Source organism: Muscardinus avellanarius (genome assembly GCF_963383645.1).
Source record: "Muscardinus avellanarius genome assembly, chromosome: 3".
Lineage (NCBI taxonomy): Eukaryota > Metazoa > Chordata > Mammalia > Rodentia > Gliridae > Muscardinus > Muscardinus avellanarius.
Genome location: NC_137788.1, coordinates 2,011,797 through 2,035,361, shown reverse-complemented (window position 1 = coordinate 2,035,361; position 23,565 = coordinate 2,011,797). Strand labels below are relative to the sequence as shown.

General features: G+C 55.5%; 1 protein-coding gene across 3 annotated transcripts in view; it reads right to left on the bottom strand.

Moving 5' to 3' along the window:
* Nucleotides 1-23,565, bottom strand: part of PRDM16 (PR/SET domain 16) — a gene marked incomplete at both ends in the record, with an annotated part of 329,414 nt that overhangs the window by 27,096 nt on the left and 278,753 nt on the right. For all 3 annotated transcript variants that reach the window (XM_080692428.1, XM_080692430.1, XM_080692429.1), the window contains 3 exons: nucleotides 643-856; nucleotides 7,138-7,240; nucleotides 18,334-18,468. In XM_080692428.1, coding sequence (XP_080548554.1) covers nucleotides 643-856; nucleotides 7,138-7,240; nucleotides 18,334-18,468 — 452 coding nt within the window. The remainder of the gene's footprint in view (nucleotides 1-642; nucleotides 857-7,137; nucleotides 7,241-18,333; nucleotides 18,469-23,565) is intronic.

The following is a 23,565-nucleotide window of genomic DNA, read 5'->3' as shown; positions in this document are numbered from 1 at the left end:
TGTCCCTAAGACGCCCCAGCTGCAGGATCCTGACTCCTGCCTGGCCTTGGGGCAGGGGCGGGGCATATGGGCCTGTTCCCGCTGTGTCTGGGTGTCACTCAGCCAGGCTGGCTCCCTCTGAACCCCCATCTCTGATGTCCCTCTTGGGCAGGGCCCTCCCGGGCAGGTGGTGGCCACTGGGGGAGAGTAGAGGCCAGCGTCTGGGGGGACAGGGTGGCCCCCTCTTGGGCTGAATCTGAGAAGGAGTAGTGGTGTGTCCAGAGGGCGAAACCCTCGGGGGTGGGGTGCTGTGGACCTGGAATCCCAGACTGTGAACCTATACCAAAAGTACTGCTGGAGCCGGTGCTGGTGCACCTCAGGGCAGGCCTGTGTCCTGGACTGTTTCCAGCGGTCTCCACGACTTGGCCCCATTTGTGGTGGGTGGGAGACCAGTGGCCTTCACCGGGAGTGGGTGGTCTTCCTGAGGGCCCTTTTCTGTCAGAACCAGGGACTACCTGAGGCTCCGACCCAGGCCGCATACCTGCATTGGTACCAGAGGCTGGGTGCGTGCACCCCAGGGTGAGGGCCCTCAGGAGCCCGGTCTCCCGTCCCTGGAGCCTGGGCCCGGCAGGGAGGCTGAGGCCGGCTGGGGAGGGGGCACACCTGTACTTGTTGGGGAACATCCGCTCGCAGTCCTTGCACTCGTAGGCCTGCCCGTCGCCGCCCCCGCCACCGAGGCCCTCGGGCTTGAGCCCCTCCCCCAGGCCCTCGTACAGCGCGGGCCCGGCAGAGCCACACGTGTACTTCTTGTGGCGCCGCAGGTCCACTTTGCACTGGAAGAGCTCGTCACACTCGTCACAGCGGAACGTGGGCTCCTCTGCAAGACAGGAGAGGGAAGAGGTCAGGCGAGCCCCAGACCCAGCCCAGTGGGGCCCAGGGGCCCTGGCCATCACCGCCGCCCGCGAGGCCTCCGTCCACCCAGGCTGCCCCATCCTGCCCCTTCCACCCCCATCCTGGGCCTGAAGTGGCTGCCCAGGGGAGGTGGAGACCGGGGTGGGTCCCTGGCAGTGCCAGAGGACCCAACTGTGCATCGCAGGGGACACTGGGCAGCTGCCAGGCCCTCCTGAGCCGCAGGCAGCCACCATGGGCTTGTGCCTCAGGGCGCAGAAGGGAGCCAGGGCTTTGTGTATGAATTAGGGCCTTAGGACCGAAAAAAAGATGACAGAGCTCCAATGCATATAATAAATTATTGTCGCCAAGGTCAAACAAATTAAAAGGGGGCAGCTATTATTAAGTTTACGAGGCGGCATCCTGACCACGGTGCCAAGCCAAACAATCAGCCGGGAGCCGCAGTGCCGACGGGGTGTGGAGGGCCTGCCCACCGCGGGCGGACCCCGTGTCCTACCCAGGCCTGGAGGCAGCACCTGCTCTAAGCTCTTGCACAAACAGGCTGAGCGCCACACCTGTATGCTTCTGTACACAGGGGGCATGTGGATGTGCAAATACATGTGTCTACGTGTGGGCGTGTGGATGTGCGTGGACATGTAAATAGGTCTGCGTGTCAGTATTCCAGCATATCTTTACCCATGTATGTGCATCTTTGTGTGCATGGACGCCTGTGCGTTTGTGCAAGCACACAGAACACTCATGTGCATGTGCACATGTGTGGACATGTATGCATGTGTTTCTGCATGTGACAACATGTGAATATGTGTGGATTAGTGTACTGGCACATTTGAACAAGTACAGTTTGCATGTGCATGTATGTAATGTGCTTGCACACTTGGGCACACATGCATTCATGTGCTTCTTTGTGTGTTCACATGTGTGTATACACTGTGTGTATGCACATGCATGTGTTTTGGTGGGTTATGCACGTACATATTTGTATGTTATGCATTTGTTTGCACGCACAGGGACTAGGTACTTTATGTGTTGTGAGTGCACATGTTTTATGCACATGTGTGAATGTGTGAGCATGTGTTTGTGAGTATGTACACTGTGTGCACGTGTGACTCCGCGTGTGCGCAGTTCTGCACGTGTGAATGTGTACACCTGTTTATGAGTGAATGTGCGTGTGTTGCATGTCTGTTTGCATGTGTGTGTGAATGTGTGTTTGTGTGTGAACATATGTGTATGGGGGATGTGTGTGCACACGTGTGATGACTGGCCCCGTGCCCGGCACCAAGTGGAGTCTTGCTAAGCCGGGGCTGAGCGCTGGCTGGGACGGCCTCGGCCCACAGGGTTCGGAGGCGGAAGACAGGGCAAGGGGAGGGGCTGCTTCCACATCAGAGGCTGGCGCCGCCGGCCACTTAAGAGTTCTGGCCTGGGCAGTGTGTGGGTGACCGGGTCGCCTTCCACCAGCTGGAAGCTTCCCTAAATTAGAGGGGCTGCCCCAGTGTCGGGCCCGGGTGGCACCTGGCACACCTGATAATGAGTACCCAGAGCCCCTCCTTGGGTCACCGATGCCCAGCGCGACGCCTGGAGCTGGGCTCTGGGAAGCTGCCTAGCAGCCGGCAGGGTGTCCCTGCCTGGACTCCGGTGTCACCACCAGATGCAACTTTTGGTCACATTTTTGGAAGAGGGAGAGTATATGGGTGACAGGGAAGGGCTGAGCTGGTCAGGGCCCAGGGCGTGCACGTGCGCCTGGGGCTAAGCGGCAGGTGCCATTTGGGGTCCAGATTATCCAGTAGCACCAAGGGCCAGGCACCTGGCCTCGTTGGCTCATCTCAGCCTGTAGCCAAGAAGGCACTCGCCTGGGGAGTCGAGAGCTTCAGGGCAAAGGCGCAGAGAGACTTCCCAGTCTGCGGAATCCAGTTCCATACACAGCCCTGCTGGGCCGTGCCAAGAACAGACTTCTCTCCAGAATCCGTGCTGGCTGCTGAGCACAGAGGGCTCTATCCCTACCCAACACCTCCGGGGAAGACCAGCCTGGGAGCTAAGCCAGCAAAACCCTTCTAGGTCCTGGACTCACCCTTGGGTGCCAGGGAGTGACCCTCAACCTGACCCACTGCGTGGGGAGGCCGTGAGAGGGGATGATTCACGTTTCAGAAATAATCCCCCTCCAGGGCTACGGAATGAATTAAATATAATCCAAGCATGCAATCTCTTTTCAAGAAGAGTCAGCTGTGAAAATTATGTGTTTGCTGGACGCCCCAAGGGGCGGGAATGTCTTAAGAGCTTAACGGAATCCACACACTGGAGCCTCACACCAATTCTTAAGCACCCGGGTGGGTGCTGCGCGTGTGTCCCCGCTTTAACACCGGAGAGCCGAGGCGGGAAGACAGTGATCTGACCCCCGGGGGGCAGAGCCCTTTGGCTGGGACATCTTCATTGTCTGGGCCTCTGGATGCAGGGTGGGCAGGGCCCCAATTGCCCACTGAGGGTTCAGAGAGAACCATGACCTTGCTAGAGATGTTGCCACCCTCTCTGCAGCCTGCGCTTGCCGTTAGAAATTTTGATTTCCAAGCCGGGTGTGGTGGGCACGCTTGTAATCCTAGCATTCAGGATGCTGAGACCAGAGGATCGCAGTTTGCGGCCAGCCTCAGCTACTTAGTGAGGCCCTCGGCAACTTAGTGAGACCCTGTCTCAAAAGAAAGAATAAAAAATAGGGCAGGGGGTGTATCTCGGAGGTCGGATGCCCCTGGGTTCCATACCCAAACCCGAAAAAAAAAAAAAAGGAATACTGATTTCCACCCGGGAAGTAGTCCCGAGTGTGCACGCCAAGACCACCTTCCCAGCAAACAGAGGCTTCGTGGGCTAGAAGGGGCCGAGGGGAGGCTCTTGCCCAGCATAAGGACTACGTTGCTTTCTACTGTGCTCCTTCTGGACCCAACAGAGAACGCTCACCGAAGGGGAGGTTTGAAAACAGAACAGTGTGCCCCCGCCCATCCGTGCCACCGACCCACCCAGCTTTCCAGTTCTGACCCGGAATTCGGATGGATGTAAAATGAAGTCAGGGTGGGGTTAAAATAAAGATTCAGCCCGGCGTGGTGGTGCACGCTTGTAATCCTAGCGCTTGGGAGGCGAAGACAGGATCGCACAGGTTCGAAGCCAGCCTCGCTGGCTTAGGAGACCCTGTTTCCAAATAAAAATCTAAAATAGGTCTGGGAGTGTAGCCCGGAGGTAGAAGGGTTTCCAGGAACCCCAGTACCACCAATAAATAAATAAATAAATAAGTAAATAAAGATTCAGCCTGATTCTCACTCGGGTGGCGTCTGAGAGCACCCCGAGGCAATGGTGACAAACGTGGTCCCCCCGCCTTCTGTCCCCAACCCTCCCTGGGCTCTAGTTGCACCCTGGGAAGGGCAGAACCCTGGATAGGGCAGGCCCAAGCCCCACCCACTTGGGTGGTGTGGACAGGGGGGTGTCTGGGTCTTGAAGGCAGAGGGGCTGGCCGTGAGTGCACACCTGTGCATTGACCATTTCACTTTCTGGGGAAAAAAAAAAAAACAAAAAACAAAACTCTAGTTTTACAGAAAGACTAGGCTATGCTATATCCTGATGCTATGCCCCAGGCCATCCCATCACAGCACACGCCTGCCTCGTGCTCTGCGAGGCACACTGCATCCTCTTAACCCTTCTTGGAGAAGTAAATTGTTATGAGCCTTTCTAGACACGAAAAGCATGCTTGAATGCAAATGACTTTTTAAACATTTTCTCCCAAGAGCAAGAAGTTTGCATGAAAAAGACTTCTTCCCTCTTCTGCTGCAAGAGTCAAGATGCAATGAAAAGTCACCAGGCGCCGGCTGTGGTGGCGCACGCTTGTCATCCCCGCGCTTGGGAGGCGGAGACGGGAGGATCGCACAGGTTCGAAGCCAGCCTCAGCTACTGAGTGAGGCTCTCAGCAACTTAGTGAGACCCTGTTTCCAAATAAAATATAAAATGGGTCTGGGAGTATAGCCCGGAAGTAGAAAGCCTCTGGGTTCCACCCCCAGTACCACAAAAAAAAAAAAAAAAAAAAAAATTCACCGGAATGGGGGATCTGCGGTGGCTTCCTGCCCGGGCCGCCGTGAGGACGCTGGGACGACATTTCTTTCCAAAGCTACATACATCTCGGGGGGATGCGCAGCCCCAAGCCGGGCAGCAGTGATGCTCCCCACCCCTGTGCACTCGACCCAGGTCCCGCTGCATCCTTGCACCCGAACACGGTCCCCAGCCAAGCCCCTCTCCAAGCCAAGCTCCTCCTCTCCGTGTGGCGGAGGCGGCGGGCTGAGCCAGACGTCTCCCTTCCGCCGCACCAACGCGCACCAGTGGCGGCCCGTGTCTTGCCTGTCAAATCTGTGCCTTGCGTCTAGCTCAAGTTCCGTCGGCAACTTTCATAGCCGAGCAGGAACGTAACAGAAAAATAAATGAGTGCCTAATGGCTCGGAGACCGAGGGGTTCACAATTACAGGGCATCCACATGCTAATCTACAGCTCCAGCCTCCGAGCAGCTCAAGAGCCGACTCCAAATCCCTGCAGTGATAAGGGGCCTCTGCGTTTAGCTGGGGGGGGATAAAAGAGTTTTTATGATAATTATCTTAGTGAGGAGCGCCTTTGCATTTTCTTTCTGCTCGATTCAGAGTTTAACGGGTGTGTGTGGTGGAGGGGGGCTTTGGGGGAGGCAAAGGAGAGACTTTGGCAGTGAAGGGAGGTGAAGTCAAATATTTGATGTTGGACTATTATGTGTGGAAGGCAATTAGCCCACAAATGATTATGAAAATGTAGACTTGGGTTTTTAATACTGGGGGCTGGAAGCGGGTGGGGAACGGGGACCAAGGTTTTTCAGAAACCTTTTAGAAGGAAGAAATGTCACTGTATAAATGAATTTCCACAGTGGAGCACTCCACTCTCCTTACGTTAAGCCGACTTATCTTCTGGAGTGCATGGGCAGTCCATCTGAGACTCACAGGTCTTCTCTACAATTATTTTAAGGAAAATGAGACCTTCCTCTCGCGACCCAGGTCTTGGCAATTTATTTTTCTTTTCTTAGCTGCCTAATTAAAACCGAACTTTAGAGGGGAGTCCGTACGGGGGCCAACTGGTAAAATCGTCCTTCTGCGGCATTTCCCTTTCTGACAACTCAGGTTTAGGAAGTTAGGTGGGGCCCTAATTGCTGGGCCAGGGGCTGGGCCAAAAGGGTAAACTAAGGCAGCACTCCCTAGAAGTGCTTTCTGCTAATTCCCATGTCCCGCTCCCTGGCCAGCGATTGCACCCCCTCACTGAGAAGCCAGAGTGGCTCCTGGGAGCAGCTCGGGTTTAATAACATTAATCATTAAGCTGTGGTATGTTGTGGGGGAAGGTGAGGGTGGAGCTGGGAGCGAATCCCAGCCTCTCTCCTTGCTCGGGCAGGGCCAGGAATCATTAGTTCTGGAAACAGGAGAGAATGCACCTCTGCTCACCAGTGGGGGCTCCTTTGGAAGACATGAACGTGGAGCACCTGCTCAGCCAGGCACTCAGGGGCCCCCGGGGCCACCTGTTCCGGGCCCCCAAGCCCGCAGGTGCTTTGCTTAACAGTGTGAGGAAGGACCCTGCGTTTCAGAATACCGAGTCTGTGTGAGAGGCGCCTGGGTGTGGACGGGCAGAAAGGGGGACGGGCTGGCCGTGTGCTAACAAGCAGGTAGCACTGCTCACTGAGGAGAAGAGACCGAGAGCTTTCCCCAGCCCTGCCGGGCAGAGTCCCTCCCGCTACGGGGGATACCCTGACCCTAAATTTGCCCTCCTACCAAATAAAATTCCCCTGAAGTTTCTCTTGGATTACTGTGTGTGTGTGTGTGTGTGTGTGTGTGTGTGTGTGTGTGGTATTAGGGATTGAACCCACTTCCGAGCTCCAGCTCCAGCCCTATTTTTATTCTTTATTTGAAAACAGGGTCTCACTAAGTTGTGGAGGGCTTCACTAAGTAGCCGAGGCTGGTCCCAAACTCGCAATCCTCCTGTCTCAGCCTCCCAAATGCTGAGATTACAAGCATGTGCCACCACACCCAGCTGAAGCTCTTCTTAAACTTAGGACAAGGCTCATGGTCCCTGTAGGCTGAGGAGTCTAGCGGGTGCTCTGCTGCTGGCCTGGGGTCTGTGGAAACTTGACAGGGCTGGCAGCTGGGGACGTCCAGCTGGCGTGAAGCCATGGGCCACCCTGAGCGCCCTCCTGGGCCAGGTGGGCGGGCTCGGGGGTCTTACCATCCAGGCTGGGCGGCACTGCGCTGAGGGAGTAGGCAGCCTCCTTCACATGTACCAGCAGCTCCTCGCCTGGCTCGATGTCCTTGATGACTTTATAATAAATCTGGGATGGAGAGAGCAGGGAGAACAGATGAGCGGTGGACGACCTGTCCACAGAGCCCCCGCCGCCGTCACCGATGCAGCTCGCAGGGGAAGCTGGCCGCACGGGCCCCTCGACCTGACCGCCGCCACCGCCGCCGCCTCCTCCTCCTCTTCTTTTGATGGAACCAGGGGCATTTTACCTCCGAGCTACACCCTCAGCCCAATTTTTTATTCTTTATTTTGAAACAGGGACTCACTGAATTGTAAAGGGCCTCACTGAGTAGCTGAGGCTGTCCGCGAACCACGAGCCTCCCGTCTCAGCCTCCCCAATGCAGGACATGGCTGGGTCCCAGGGTAGAGGGGGGCTGCGGCACTGACCCGGGGCCTCTGTCTTGCTACTGTGTCTTTGAGAGGGGTTGATTCGGAGGTGCTGACATGGTGGTCAAGACAAAGAAAGCTCTAGCAGTTTAGAAAGGGTGATTGCGCCAGACTGCCTGCAGCCCTGTCTGTGCAGACAGCCCTGTGTGGGACCCTCCTGCCAGGAGCACAGCAGGCTCAGGACTCCCGCGTCTTCCGGCTTGAAGTGGTTTACGGATTTCTCATAGAAAAATTTACTACCTCAGGTGACCCAGGGGGGTTTGGACTGATACCAGGAATCAAGGAGTATCCGGGAGCTGTAGCCTGGCCAGAGCATGGGGTAGGAAGCGGGAGAGAGGCCCCTGAGAGAGGCCTGGCTGCTCTGGAGGTCCCTTCACAGGGCCCTCATTGAGGAGGGGCGGGAGACAGGCAAGGGGACCCTTGCAGGAGGACTGAGCTGGTGCAGACTCAGGGCGGCCGAGCCTTGCACAGAATGAGGGCAGGTGGCCACCTGTGCGCGGGCCACACTTCTGTTCTCATTTGCTGGCTGTACAGGTCCAGGAACCGCAGCAGGTAGCCCTGGCTGGGGTCCGTGGCTGGATGTGGCGGGGCCGCTGCGCCCGCACCCTCCCCTACGGTGGTGGACTCTCCGCTAGCGACACCCAACCAGGCCCGGAGCAGCAGTGCCAGTGAAATCTCACAAGGACACACAGAAGCTGCCCCAGCCCCCGCGGCACTCATTGGCTGACATTCCCGGGCGCAGGGAAAGGCGGAACTGCGCGCAGGAGAAAACACATAGGTGTGTCCACACGTCTTATCAGCGTGCAAAGCTCCCCTGCCGTGCGCCCCGGAGTAGCATTCTCTTTGGCAGTTACTCTCAGGCAGATCGATGAAATAATGAGATTAAAAAACAGAACAGAAACTGAACCAAATTAACTTCTCCAATGAAACCAATTGTTATGAAGATCGCCTCTTAAAAAAAAACACCCACAGTGGCCGAGCGTTAAGTCAAACTCGAGCCTCTGTCCTTCCAAATCAGATGCACAGTGGAGAATGTCCAGAAGCGAGGACACCGGGCCAAGCCCGGGAGCCGAAGAAGCGGGTGCTAAGGCACTTGCACCCGCAGGCATAACGGGTGGAAGTTTAGCGCCTGCGCCCAACCAGAAAGCAGTGTCAGGGCAGGACGGGCAGGTAGACGGGAAAGGTAAGGGTCCACGGCGCGGGCTCCATTTAGAGGTCAGCATAGGTCACTTCCTCCCCAGGACATTCCTGAGCGCATCTTCCTGTCGGTGGCTCCTGCCTGGGCTCACAAGGAGGGTCCCTCCTCAGCTCCCTTTCTACCCCTGCCCCAGGGGGCCCAGAACCAGGGATCCTACCAGGACCCCTCGGCCTCCCTGCCCACGCCCAGCCTCCAACTCTAGGAGCTGCCCAGCCTCCCTCCTCCCGTCCCCTCCGGGGGCCGACGGGAGCCCCCGGATCCCGCACCCCACACCTCTGCTCCTGGGTGCGCCGGCCTCCCAGGACCCGCCTGAGCTCCTAGGACGGGGGCCTGCCAGGGGGCCCTCCCCGCTGTCGCACACATAGCCCCAGAGCCGCGGTCCAGCCCGCTCCGCCGGGAGCCCCCTCCTTGGTCCCTCAGTCCAGGGACCCACAGAACAGTTGCCCCCGTGTCTGGCGGGGCGCGTGGGGGACCCAGGCAGCCGGCCAGGCAGTCGTGACGGCTGGGACTTTGAGCCTTGGACAGAATTAATCGCTATTAGCGCTAATCACAGAGCTCGGGGCGGGGCCAGGGGTGCCCCGACCTGCCTTCACCTGGAGAGGGGTACGGGAGTGAACGGAAACAGGGCAGATGTTTCCAAACTCCTTGCCAGCCGGCCATTGCAAAGGCACGGAGGTGAACCAGAAGCCTCCGGCACACACATTTATGACCGGTTTCAAATGCCACAAAGGGCCTTATCAGCCAGGCGCAGGCAGAGAAAGCCTTGGTTTCTGGTCAGCAGTCGGGCGCTTCCTGGGACAAAGACTGGTGGGACCGGGGTAAGCTGCGTGCTTCCCAGTTTCGAGGCCGGCATAGGGCGGGGACCCTCTGGTCTTGGGATCTGAGGCTAGGAACCCCTTCCAACAGCTGCGATCACTAGGCCAATAAATGTCTGCTCTGAACAGTTCCAGAAATAACGATGTGGAACGACAGGGTCTGAGGTTGAGCCGGCTTCCTCTCTTGGCTTCTCTGCACACGGACGAGGGTTTTATTGAATCTGTGTGAGCACCACCCAGCCAGGCCCTCGCTGACAACGTCTGTGTGCTCACCGACCTGGCCTGTTCTATTCCCTTGTATCATGTTTTAGACACAAAGAGGTGACTCTCAGAGCAGACGGGCTCTGGGACAAGAGACCAGGCACCGGGACACGGGCGGAGAAGCCGAGGGAGGCCGTGTTCGGTGCAGCCGTGCTCCTGGCCGCTGGGGTCCTCCAGCAAAATTTGGGAAGACAGAGAAAAATTTTATAATAGGCGTCAGGTTTTCGATACTTTCTCCTTAGAGTTCCTGAAGTATTTTAATGTCAGGTCAATTCACACAGAAAGACCTTATTTTTGGATATGAAAACCCATGTGCTTTATCTTTCTACATAATCCAAGACATGAAAATAAATGAAAAATTGCATCCGGGTTACACAGGGTAGAAAAAAATCAGACTGCAGGGTCACAGGCAATTAAAGGTGGGCAGCAGCTCCCGGGGTCTCCTCCCTGGAACACATGAGTTTTTTTTTTTTTTTTTCCAATCCATGGCTTTATTTTTCCTCTTCTTTGACCAGTGTAAGATACTTTTTTGGGATGGTGGTGCACGCTTGTAATCCCAGTGCTTGTCAGACGGAGACAGGAGAATTGCGGGCTCATGGCCAGCCTCATTTACTTAGTGAGGCCGCCTGTGACTTAGTGAGACCCTGTTTCCAAATAAAGAATAACAGTGGCCGGGCGTGGTGGCGCACGCTTGTAATCCCCGCGCTTGGGAGGCAGAGACAGGAGGATCGCGCAGGTTCGAAGCCAGCCGTGCGCGCTGGCTTATGAGACCCTGTTTCCAAATAAAAAAGTATAAAAAATAGGTGTGGGAGTGTAGCCCGGAGGTAGAAGGGCTTCCAGGAACCCCAGTACCACCAAAAAAATAAATAAATAAATAAAAATAATAATAACAGTGACCAGGAAAAAAAAGAGCGGGTTTATTCTCCTGTACTGAAAATAACAAAATAAAAAACAAAATGTTTTGGGGTGAAGGTGTAATGGGGATAGGAGCCAAGGACACTCTACCTCTGAGCTGTGCCCCTACTCCTTTTTAAATTTTGAAACAGGGTCTCCCTAAGTTGCTAAGGCTGGCCTTGAACCTGCGATTCTCCTGTCTCAGTCTGCCAAGTCCTGGGATTATGGACATGGGCCACCCGCCAGACCAGGATAAGAAACTTAAAAAGAATGTTGGTGAGCCGGGCGCGGTGGCGCACGCTTGTAATCCCAGCATTTGGGAGGCTGAGACAGGGGGATCACGGTTCACGGACAGCCTCAGCTACTCAGTGAGGCCCTCTGCAACTCAGTGAGACCCTGTTTCAAAATAAAGAATAAAAAATAGGGCAGGGGGTATAGTTCAGAGGTCAAATGCCCCTGGGTTCCATCCCCAGACCCACACACACACACAAAAAAAAAATGTTGGAATGAAATGGGTGAAATATCTTTCCTTGCTTATTAAAACAAGAAAGCAAACATTATCTCTCACCACCCCTCACTTGGGAATCCACCTGGCTTGAATCGGTGAACGCTGTGGAGTGGTGTGCGAGCGTCACGCTCCCAAAACGTACACGTGGCATACAGAATTCAAATTCCTCTAAAAGTATTGCTGAAAAGCAAATTGGCCTAGTACCTGGTGTGCATCTCACCTGTCCTACTGAGAAAGGACAGTGGTCCAGAGGTCACCCCTGGACATTCTTTTGTGCATCTCCAAAGAGACTGGGTGGACCCCAGATACACCTTTTGGTTTTAGTGACTTCAGAAGCCTCCCTGTATATCTTAACTGCTTGCTGCCCCCAAGCTGTGAGCTATCTCCCTCTGAGAAAGGGCTGTTAATACTCAGAGCCCAGAAGGGTGAGGATTTGGTGTTCAGAAACCAATGCTAAGCCAGGCGAGGTGGTGCAGACTTACAATCCCAGTACTTGGGAGGCTGAGGAAGGTGGATTGCAAATTTGAGGCTAGCCTCAACAACTTAGCAAGTCCCTGTTACAAAATAAAAAATAAAAGCAATTCTGGGGTTGTAGCTTGGAGGTAGAATACCCCTGAGTTCAATTCCCAGTAACACCAAAGGGCTAAGGATGTAGCTCGGTGGTAGAATACCCTGGGTTCAGTCCCCAGTACCACAAATGACAGACAAACAAACCCATGCTAAACGACACTGCAAGACCCTTGCAGAAACAATTTTATCATGCCTAAGTTTTTATTAGTTTGTTGCTGTATGTTCTGCCACTTTCAAGCAGCTCAATTTTTTTTTAATCTAAACACGTATTTCTTTCTTAGTTGCATAGTCTGGATCAGGATATAAAAATATAAAATATAAGCTAGTTTGTAGTTAAGTTACCAACATTCTTTTTTTTTTCTTTTTTCTTTTTGTACTGGGAATTGAACCTAGGGCCTTTCTATCTCCGAGCTACACCCTCAACCCTTTTATTTTTTATTTTGAAACAGGGTCTCACTAAGTTGTTGAGGGTCTTGCTAAATTGATGAGATTGGCCTCAAACCTATGATTCTCCTGTCTCACTTTCCCCAGACTGGAATTACAGGTATGTGCGACCCTGCCCAGAAAATCACCAATATTCTTAAATGACTTATTTTAATAAAGTGTTGAACTTGACTAAAAAGGAAAGGATATAAAATCAGATAAATAATTAGTGTATTGTGATGGCAGCAGATGATTTTGTTTTTTGGTACTGGGGATGAAACCCAGGGATATTCTACCTCTGAGCTATACCTCGTGCCCTATTTTTTTTGGCTTTATTTTAAAACAGAGTCTCACTGAGTTGCAAAGGGCCTCACTAGGTAGCTGAGGCTGTCCATGAACTGCAATCCTCCTATTTCAGCCTCCCGAATGCTGGTATTACAAGTGTGTGCCACCACACCCAGCTTTTTCTTTATCTTGAAACAGGGTCTCACGGAGTTGCGAAGGGCCTCACTAAGTAGCTGAGGCTGTCTGTGAACCGCGATCCTCCAGTCTCCGCCTCCTGAATGCTGGGATTACAAGCGTGCGCCACCACGCCCGGCTGAGCCTTATTATTTTTTAAAATTTTCTATTTTGAAACAGGGTCTCACTAAGTTGCAGCGGCCTCACTAAGTAGGTGAGGCTGGCCAGGAACCTTTGAAAGAAAAAGGTGCCAGGAAGTGTGTGTGTGTGCCTGTGTGTGTGTGTGTGTGTGTGTGTGTGTGTGTGTGTGTAGGGTGTGGGAGAGGGGTCAGGGGAAGATCATGGATGTCAGACGCCCTGTGTTTACAAATTCTAGCCATGGCAGGTGGGAAAGAGGGGCTACCAGTCAAGGCCAGGAGAGAGAGAGAGCAAGAGTCCCCACACCCCAACACCAACTGGCTGCCTCTGGGCCGAGAAGTGCCAGTTTCATTCAAAACAGCACTGGCTCCGTGGGCTTGGCGCTGCGTGGCTGGCGGTCAGGTTAGGCCAGGCGTCTGCTCCGCGCCCTAGTTCACCAGCTCTGAGGAGGGCGGCGCTGGCCTGCTCTGGCCTGGGCAGCCCAGGGCCCTCCTGCTCAGCTTCATCAGCCGAGGCCGGGCTGCCGGAGCCTTGTAAGGACAAGAGTGCCAGCCCCCTCCCCGTCCGCAGATGTGCCAGTGCCTCCCCCGAGGGGCTGCCAGGCATGGGCCGCTTCTCTGGACTAGGGGTACCATAAGTAGCAAGGAACTCCATGGGCGCCATGTGCTGGGACGCATGTCCCTTGCACTCCAGACGGAGCTTCTTGCCCCATTGGGGTGGCGTGAGGAAAGGGGTCACCGCTGTGAACAGCCCCCCATTTCCTCCGGCGGGCACTTCATTTCTAAGCTCTTGTTTTCTTTCTTGACACTAAAACAAGTTCAGGAACAGACCCCGTGTCTGTCTCCTGAAAGGTTTCCAGCCATCTCATTTGCTCATAATTGCAGGCAGAGGTCACCCAGGGGTCACCTGAATGTCTGAATTTTCTGAAAGAAAGAAGGGTTTGGTAGACGGGGGCGGGCACGGTCTCAGACACCCAAAGCGGACTGAGGTACCCGCGGGCACTTTGACTCCAGGCTTGTGCTAGGGTGATGGGCACCCGGCACCCAGCAGGCACGCCTAGCATCCAGCGAGGGCTGCAATCCGAGCACCCTCAGTCCCTCGAGAAGGCCCTGGCACCTCCATGTCTGCTCCTATTAGAGGGCCTCCGACAGCCTCTGCTCCCAGGACCAGAACCATTGGTCTCAGAAGGGCCCAGAGCGCCCTTGGACCCGGGCCATCTGCGGCTTCTCCGGGCGTGTGAAAACCACAAGTCACCTTTCAATGACAGGGAAATGTGCTGGGCAGGTCTGAGCCTTCTCAAGCCCCGGGTCTACTTTTTCTCACGACCGTGTCCCCCAGCCCCAAACAGCCGCAGAAGAGCAAAGAAGCCAATCTTCTTCTGATAAACCAAGACAAGTCTGGGGGTACCAGGTGAGGCTGGCATGTGTGGGCACTGGCCACTGATCTGAGGTACAGAACCAGAGGATGGCGGGGTGGCCCTGCTCCCAGCCCGCCTGAATCATGGCACCCTGCAGCCACGAGGGCAGGGGAGCCTGCAGGTGAGGGGGCGCTGCTGCCCCGTGCCCTGCCGTGTGGGGCTCCGCAAGCACACGGGGCCCCCTAGGGTTCCGAGTTCACATGGGGCCTGACCCCCACCAGAGGGAGAGCCAGGTAGAGAAGCGGAGCCAGGTCCGCAGCTGAGCGTGGAGCCGAGCCCCAGTCAGAAGCCTCGCTTCTCTGTGCCCAAGGGGGTCACCTCTTCTGGAGCTGTGGCTTCCAGAAGTTTCTCTCAAGATTTCTCTCAAGAGGAGCCCCTCTTCTGCTTGTCTCCTCTCTCTTCCGAATATGGAGGACGTGTGTCTGGAGCTCCGAAACAAGGCTCTTGCCTTTCAGACTTTCTCTACTAAATACAACGGGGCAAATGCTTTGCTGTTTTATACAGCACTGATATTCGGACAGAATTCCTTCCCTTTAGTGGGTGTATGGTTCAGAGGTGTGTGTGTGTGTGTGTGTGTGTGTGTGTGTGTGTGTGTACTACAGTGAGAAAAAGAAACTGCTTACTTAAGTGTGTTTCCATGTGAGAGATTGTTTACTTATATGTGTGTGTACATGCATGCATACATGGGCATATATGTGCATACATATATGTGTATGTGTATGCACACATATGGGTATATGTGTGTGTGTGTGTGTGTGTGTGTGTGTGTGTAGGTGTATGGTGTCTATAACTGCCCGGAAATCCTGGCAGATACCCTTGGGGTTCTGGCAATCTGAGAAACTCCACTAATACTGTGTAATGTTTCCTCTCGAAGGGAAGCCCGTCTTCAGACACCCTTTCTATTATTAATATTTGAGGACAGTTTTTATTTCAGCTGCACGAGGTCGGAGCAGCCCGCTCTGCGGGAGCGCGGGTCTCCGCGGTCAGGACCCGGGGCGGAAGCCTTCTCTGCGGGGCCCGCGGCCGTCCTGAGGGACAGCAGCTCGGCCTTTGGGAGACCGTTTCGCATGTTGTATGCAATCTGTTATTCCCTTTCAAAAGGGTATTTTCAAATGTCATTTCACACAGACAACAAATATTTATTGAGAGTCTGTGGGCTTTGGAGAGCAGCTTTTCTTAGGATTATAGTTTAAACATTAGTAGGGAAAAGCAAACAGACCCCATGGACGGATGGCTCAGTTTTCTTGGTAACTGAAATTCACTGCCTCCCTGGAGCTTCCGAGGCCACATCCAGGGTCATCTCGGTGCCCCGTGGCACCTGGTGTCCGCTGTGGCAGGAGGGGTCCTCCCAGGGGCCTGGGCTCCTCTCGCCCTCGGCATGGGGCTTGCAGGGGCTAAAATGCCCAGGCAAAGGGATTTAAGATTGGCTTCCTTTTGAGAAAACTATACATCGGTTTGTTTCCTAAAAAGCTGACCTCACAAAGATCACCCAGCTTGCTGCTTTAAAGTCCTACCCAGCATGTACTTCCTACACTGAGAAATCCGCAACTTTGCGGCTCTAACACGTCTCACAGAAGCCGCCCTGGCCGCGCTCCGCCGTGCAGCGCTGCCCTTGTGCCCCGGGCGGCCAGGACGCAGGTGCGGCGGGCTCCCGAGTTCTGGGGGGCGCTGTATGCCTCAGTGGCCTTCACTCGAATTTTACTCTCATCTGGAAGGAGCGATGCTTTGTTTTTTAAGTTCTCTTTTAAGGGTGATGGTCATTCTTGTACTTTATTTCTATATTTATATTGTTTCTTGCAATCCAAAAAACTCCTTTCCTCCAAAAAATTAGTGGCTCTAACTGAAGACCAGCAAAGTCTTGGTCGTAGATGTAGATTCATGCCCCTGTCTGGAGCCAGCCGGTGTCCAGGGTCCAGAGGAGCTAAGAAGGAGACGGAGCCCAGGGGAGCCGCGTCTGGCAGCCCACGGGGTCGGGGACCCTCCTGAGAGGTCACTCGCTGTGTGTCTTAATGCAAACAAGTTCTTCAAAGTCAAGAGTTGCATTACTTTTAGCAGCTTGCCCAGGCTATGAGATAATGTGGTCTTTGTTATATGGTCTTTGTGAACGTTTTAAAACAGCGGAAGCCGCGCGTGGTGGCGCACGCTTGTAATCCAGCATTGGGGAGGCGGAGACTGGAGGATCGCGGTTCGCGGCCAGCCTCAGATACTTAGTAGAGCCCTTTGCAACTCAGTGAGACCCTGTTTAAAAAATAATAGGACTAAAAAATAGGACTGGGCGTGTAGCTCAGAGGTAGAATGCCCCTGGGTTCCATCACCAGTATCGCAAAAAAAAAAAATATATATATATATATATATATATATAATATATAAAATATATAAAATATATATATAAAACAATGGGATCCTTTCTTGCAAATAAATCTCACATGTAGCCCCAGATACAGGCAAAAGCAAATACCCTAGCCGGAAGTAGTGGTGCGCGCCTATAATCCTAGTATGTGGGAGGCTGAGACAGGAGGATTGCAGGTATGAGGACAGCCTCAGCAACTTAGTGAGACTCTCAGTAACCTAGGAAAACCCTCTTTCAAAACAAACAATAATAGCCGGGGGTGGTGGCACATGCTTATAATCCCAGAATTTGGGAGGCTGAGACTGGAGGATCATGGTTCGTGGATTGCAGGTATGAGGACAGCCTCAGCTACTTAGTGAGGCCCTCCACAACTTAGTGAGACCCTAACTCAAAATAAAGAATAAAAAATAGGGCAGGGGGTATAGCTTGGAGGTCAATGCCCCTGGGTTCCACCCCCAGACCCACAAAAAATAAAACAAAAAACCAAACAATAGTAATAATTAAAAAAAAAAAACAAGGGCCGGGGTATACTTCAGAGGTAGAATGTGCTTGGGTTCAACCCCCCAGTACCACCAAAAACAAAAACAAATAGCACACATTTGTGGTGGCTCACGCTTGTAATCCCAGTTCCTGAGCAGCTGAGACATGAGGATCACACAGGTTCAAAGCCAGCCTCAGCTACTTAGTGAGACCCTGTTTCCAAATAAAGTATAAAATAGGTCTGGGAGTATAGCCCAGAGGCAGAAAACCCCTGGGTTCCACCCCCAGTACCACCAAAAAACAAAACAAAACAAAAACAAAACAAAACAACAACAAAAAAAAATCCACAAAAAGCAAACATCCTGCTAGAAGGGGCTGGGGTCCAGTACCCCATGGAACCCAGTGCTCTGGGCAAACAAGAGGGAGGAAATCTGTGCTGGGGCCTAGCTGGAGTGCGGAGAGCCTCCACGACCTCCTGCAGACTTGTAGGTAAAGAAAGGGAGCCGGTCGCAGCCAGCACGGGCACCCACGGGCACACACGGGCACGCCGTGGCCTTTGGGGGTTGAAAGAACTCGCATTTCTCTCTCGTCTGGAAGACTGCCCTGGGGTGTAGACAACAAGCCATGGAGCCAGGGGTCCTGGCCCCCAGGGGGCTGGGGACAGAATGGAAGCGGTCCCTCGACCCTGAGACAGGACCCCAGAGTCCAGGAAGAGTGTCAGCTCGCTTCCGGTGGAAAGGGCCTTTGTGCCAAAGCAAGGCGGCACCTTGGCAGGGTGGTCGGGCTGTGATGGAGACTCAAGAGCCCCTCGGCTGGCCCGGCCCAGCAGGCACTGACCCTTTGGGTTGGCCGGCACCAACCGTTCCAGAGAACTTGGCTAACGCTGCCACTGAGGCGGGATTCCTCGGCGTTGCCCTGCTCCCTGCCCTCCCTGGACCCAGGCAGCAGCACTTGCCGGGGACGAGGGTCCTGTGGTTTGGGATCCTGCTACCCTGGCTGTTCTCAAAACCATCGTCTTTTAGCTTCCAAGGGCTGTTGGCCCAGGCCAGCTCTGCTGGCTAAAAGCCCCAGTGGGGCATTCCCAGAGTAGCTAAGCTCCCCAGAAAGCTGGTGCTGGCTGAGCGTCAAATGGCTGTCCCCTGGCGTAGGCTCAGCTCCCCCTCCCTTGCCTTAGCACGCCCCCACCATCTTGGCACCGTGTCCAAGGGACGAGCCTGGACCTACCTGCTCGTTGATCTGACACATGGTGAGGTTCTGGTCCCCACAGGAGCACGCCACGCGGATATACTTGAGCCAGCTGCCAGCGCCCGCCTGGTTGGCATCCACGCAGAACTTCTCGCTGCCCAGGTCTTCTGAGATCTGCCGGAGAAGAAGCAAACCAAGCTCAGGGAGCCCGCTGTGCTACAGGCCGCACCGCACTGGCCCCAGAAGCTCAGGGCGGACGCAACAGATCACCGGAGCACCCCGGCACTCAGCAAGGCCCGGGGGAGCCCCAGGTAGCCTGCTGGGGGGTGGGGTGGGGTGGGGGAAGCCTTTCTCACCAAGCAGATCACGGCCCTGGCGGGACCACAGGAGAATCCAGCATCGCAAACACTCTAGCAATGCCAGCCCAGATGTGAGAAGGCAGAGGCCGCCGAGCCTGAGAGCAGAGCCTCCGCTGGGGCACCTGGGGGTGGGTTTGAGGCAAGTGCTTTGAAGGGAAAGGTGTCATCGGGGTGCGCGGCTGTACCCGCGTGGCCTAGGTGTGTGTGCCCATGTGTGTGCAAGTAGGTGTGTGTCCAGGGGCATGCTTGTTCCTGAGTGTGCCTCTCACCTCAGCTTACATACCACCCCGAGAGCAAGAAAGCCATTCTGTTTCCTTAAAACTGGGAAGTTTCCGTTACCACCGTGGCATGCAAATGCCCAGCGGCTCGCCGCGCCCCACCGCTGCTTGGCGCTGCTTTCTTGTCGTTGGTTTGTGTTTTGAATGCCACTGCTGACAGGCAGGCGGCAGCCCCTCAGGCTCGCTTCCTGATCCGAGAGTGTCGTTTGTAAGGAGCCTTCACCTGCTGGACCCTGAGGTGGAGGCTACAGGTAGAGTCCAGCCTCCTGGCCTCCTGCCCGTGTCATTCCTGTTGCTTCAGATTCTGAGTATAGAGACTTCTTCTTTTTTGGGGGGGTATGGGGATGGAATCCAGGGGCATTCGACCTCCGAGCTAAGTAGCTGAGGCTGGCCGTGAACTGCGATCCTCCGGTCTCAGCCTCCCGAATGCTGGGATTACAAGCGTGTGCCACTATGGCTGGCTGAGTATAGAGTCTTCTGAGCTACACCCCCAGCCCCTTTTTTTGTTTTTATTCTTTTTTTGAAACAGAGTCTCACTAGGTTGCTGAGAATCTCACTAATTGCTAAAGCTGGCCTCGAACCTGTGATCCTTCTGTCTCAGCCTCCCAACTACTGGGATTATCTGCATATGAACCACTATCCCAGTGAATCCAGGGACTTTGAGGCCAGCGGCATCTTAGGTGGCTTCCAGGGCGCAGAGGGAGGTTGGTGGGCTGGGACTGAGGCTACTTTCATACTTGTCTTGGAAGGTCTTGGAAGTAGAGAGGCTGGGCCCCAGTGTGTGGGCATGTCCTGGGACAGTGTGGAGGTGTGTCTATACGCTTCCAGGTAAGCAGGCGTCCAGGTGGGCAAGTACATCTAGGTGTGTTCAGGTATGCAGGTATTCACGTATGTCCAAGTTGGCGGGAATGTCCAGACACAAAAGTATGTTCAGGAAGGCAGGTATGTATGTCTTCATATGTCTTGGGGCAGGTGTGTCCAGGTGTGTCGATGCATCCGGGGCAGCCGAGGCTTGGCACATAGGTATACCCAGGTGGATGGGCATGTCTGGGCAGGCAGTTATGCCCAGGTGTGTCCAGGTATTTCAGATCTGCAGGGATTCCGGGTGGGCAGATGCTCCCATGCCGGCGGGTATGTTCAGGTGGGCAGGAGCGATGGGAGCAGGGTGTCAGGGCAGGGAGGAGTGACCTCTGTAGGGACCATGTGGGCCTGTCCTGCTGGGGACAGTGGGGCCTAGGGAGGGGCCCGTCCACCCCAGGGCTGGGAACTGCCCACGTCTAGCCCGAGAGCCAGGTGCTCTGTAAGCAGTTCTCCTGTCTCCAAATGTGCGCGGACCCTTCCTGAGTGACCCAGGCTCACTGGCCTCAGAAGGCGGTTGTGCTGCTGGGGCACAGGGGAGCTGCTATGGAGCCCATCTGCACTGTACCCCACCCCGAAACCATGGCCCCTCCGCAGCTTTCTTCCAGGCGGCAACTCTGAGTGGAAATGCTTGGGCCTGGCTTTGCTGGGAAGGGGCAGTGGGCTCCCTTCTGCCTTCTAGCCCTCAGCTGCTGGCGTCCAGGCCCCGGGAAGGGATACCCAAAAACTCATAGTGGAGTTAGCAGAGCCCTAGCGCCAGGGTCGGGCGGCTGACCCCCTCCCGCCCACTTCTCCATGGGGCCCGGGGGACGGAAGTCACAAGACGATGCTGAGGAACTGAGGAGACAGCGTGGCCCCCGTCCTCGCCCAGGGCAGGCAGCACCTCCCGCCTCAAGCCGACTTTTCCCTTCAAATCTAAGTACCCGGTTGGCACATCCTCTCCATGTAGCTCGAAGCACATTCCCCAACCACATGCCCCAAGCCCAGCAGCTGGGCCACACATCAGGCCATGTCCTGAACAGCAGGACCTCAACTCCAAAGGCGCCCAGGGCTCGAGTGTGGCCTGCCTCTGGTTGGGCCCCCCAGGCTCCGGCCTCGTCCTGGGGGTCCGTAACCACCATCTGTTCAGGGCTTAGGGGGGCTCCGGGTAGACTTCCCTTGCGTACCAACATCTGCCAAGGTAGCCCCGCCTTAGCCAGGACGCCAAGTCCCACCTGACATCTGAGGTCCTGGCCCCTTGAGGGGTAAGTGGAGCCTTCCCAGGGTGCTCACACAGTCCTGGGAGGTCACCGCCATTTGGATGGGCCAAATCCAGGTGTCCCATTCATGTGCGGCAGGATCTCAGCCCTGGCCAGTATGGGAGTGTGAGGCCAGGGAGCTCGCGGTCACGGAACTTCCATCCTCCAGGAAGAGGCCCCGGGCCACTGGCCCCCACCCCACACAAGACCTTTCTCACCCCTCCCCCAACTGTTAGCACTGCGGGAAACCAGTGAGAAGACCCAGCAGGCCAGGCTGGGGAGGGCCCTCCAGCTGCCCAGGCAACGCCAGCCCCCTCGGCCGTGAGGAGAGGAGCGACCTGTCACCAAGACTGACGGGTCCCCCACACTGGCGGGGCGGAGCTCCCCGTGGCCCCGCTGCACACGGCTCTGTGCGGGGCCCTGGTGCCAGCTGCCTCTGTCTCTCTTCTCCTGCGTGCCTGGCCCTGTCTCTTGCTTTCCTGCGTCTCTCTGTCCCCTCTATGGCGCAGAGCCCGGGAGAGCTGGAAAATGTCGCCGGGAGCTATTACAGCCTGCTTCCTGTGCGCTCTGTCCCCCAGACCCTCCTGGGTCTTCTTGCTGATGCTGCTCTAACCTTCATTCTGGCCTTGGGGCCTGTCTCCTCCAGAAACCCCTGGAAGGACAATCCATGCTGCCGACCAGCCAGCAGGTCTTTTGAGTGCTTGGGAGCTTGTTGCCATCCAGGCTGTGCATGTGTGTGTATGCAAGTGCACGTGTGAACGTGCATGTGCATATGCATGTGTGTATGTGTAAATGTGTGTATGTGCATGCATGTGCAATGCATGCGTATGCATGTATATGCTGTGTTCACGGGTATGCAAATGTGTGCATGTGTGTATATGTGCATGCATGTGCATCTGCATGTATGTGTATGAATGCTCATGTGTATGTGTGTGCATGTGTTAAGTGCATGGATATGTAAGTGTGTGCATACCTGCTGGGGTGCCAGTGGGGTGGTCGTAGAGAGCAGCCGATTTTGTTTTTGGAAAAGGCAAGTTAGTCCTAATAGGAGAGTGACTGCTGACGCCCATGACTGCCCAAGGCTTCCTCCTGGCATCCTCTCCTCTACCTGTCCCCCAGGCCTGGAGAGCCGAGATGGAGCCCCAGCATGCTCCGGGGCAGCGTGGCTGCTCACAGCGCTGCTGGGAATGGTGGTGGGCGCTCTCAGTCCTCCTCATCTTACAGGACCAGCCTTTCTTCCTATGGCACCTGCAGGTGTTTGAACATGGCCGGGTGCCCCAGCCTCTCCTGTGCCTAAGTAAACCAGACCCAGCTGGTGGCTCTTCAGCATGGGTTCTGGAGCTGCCAGCGTGTCCCTGTCCCTCTTGGGTGCAACGACCCAGAGCCCAGAGCCCATGGCTCCCCGGGACTCAGACCCCAGCGCCGGCTGCCCTTTGGCACTCTGTAGGTAAGGGCTCTTTCTGGCCCGACGGCCTCTCCTTCCTGGCTCCCCAGGTCTGTCCTCTTCATACCTGGGAGGCCTGATCCCCAGTCCCTGCCTCTCTGGATTGACCTCAGGCAGAATTACTTCCTGTTGGCTCCTAAAGACTTGGGAAGGTTCCTTCCTCCCAGTGGGTGCCCTGGGCTCATTGCTTCCTTCCTCTCAGAGACAGGGTCCGAGTGGACCAAGTGGACCCTGGGCCCTCCCTCGGGAAGGTGGGAGAAGCCTGGCTCTCAGCACTGCGACCCAGCAATGGCCTCATCAGGCGAGGGGCTGGGCTGAGTGGCTGGAGCCGCGCCCCGCCTGTGAGAGCAGACCACATTATGCTCCCTCTTCCAGCATGGGGGGTCCAGCCCTACGAGTACCCTGCTGAGCCTGGCTGGACAGCGGGAGGGGCTGAAGATTATCTGCACAGAGCAGGGAAGGGGCCGAAGGTGAGGGACGGAGCCCCATCACCACTCCCCAGCTCACGGGGCCCCAGGATGCCCCGTTGCCTCTCATGGGGCTTCCTGAGCTCTGGACCAACACCCAGCAAGAAGTGCTGAAGGCCATAGCTGTGCAGCTGAGAGCAAGCTCCTTGCTGGGCTCGGTGGGGCCCGGGCCTAAGATCCTGGGCAGTTCTTCCCACCTGGTGGGTGCCACCTTTAGCCACATCTGAGGGCCAGACCACTGTCTGGACCTAAGCGTCGGCATGAAGGCATTTAGCTGGGACAGGTGCAGGGCCATCTGGTAGCCCACAGGAGGATGGTAAAGATAAGAACGTGGAGAAAACATGGGGACTCTGTTCACGCATAAGCTATGAATGAAGGAAAGGTCAGGGAAGAAAGGAGGTGGCCCAGCCCACGACTTCCCCTTGGCCAGCGTTAGTGGGCAGTGGCCCGGAGGCCGCTGTGGCTGCAGGATGGAGTCTCCTTCCAGATTTGGACTCGGCTCCCTGCCCAGGTTACCACTCGAAAGCCTGGCTCTGGAGCTGTGTGGGGCTGAGCCTCGGAAATCCCAGAACCTCCGAAGGCAGCTGCCCTCCTGCCCGTTCACCCCGACTTGGCCTTTACTTGCCC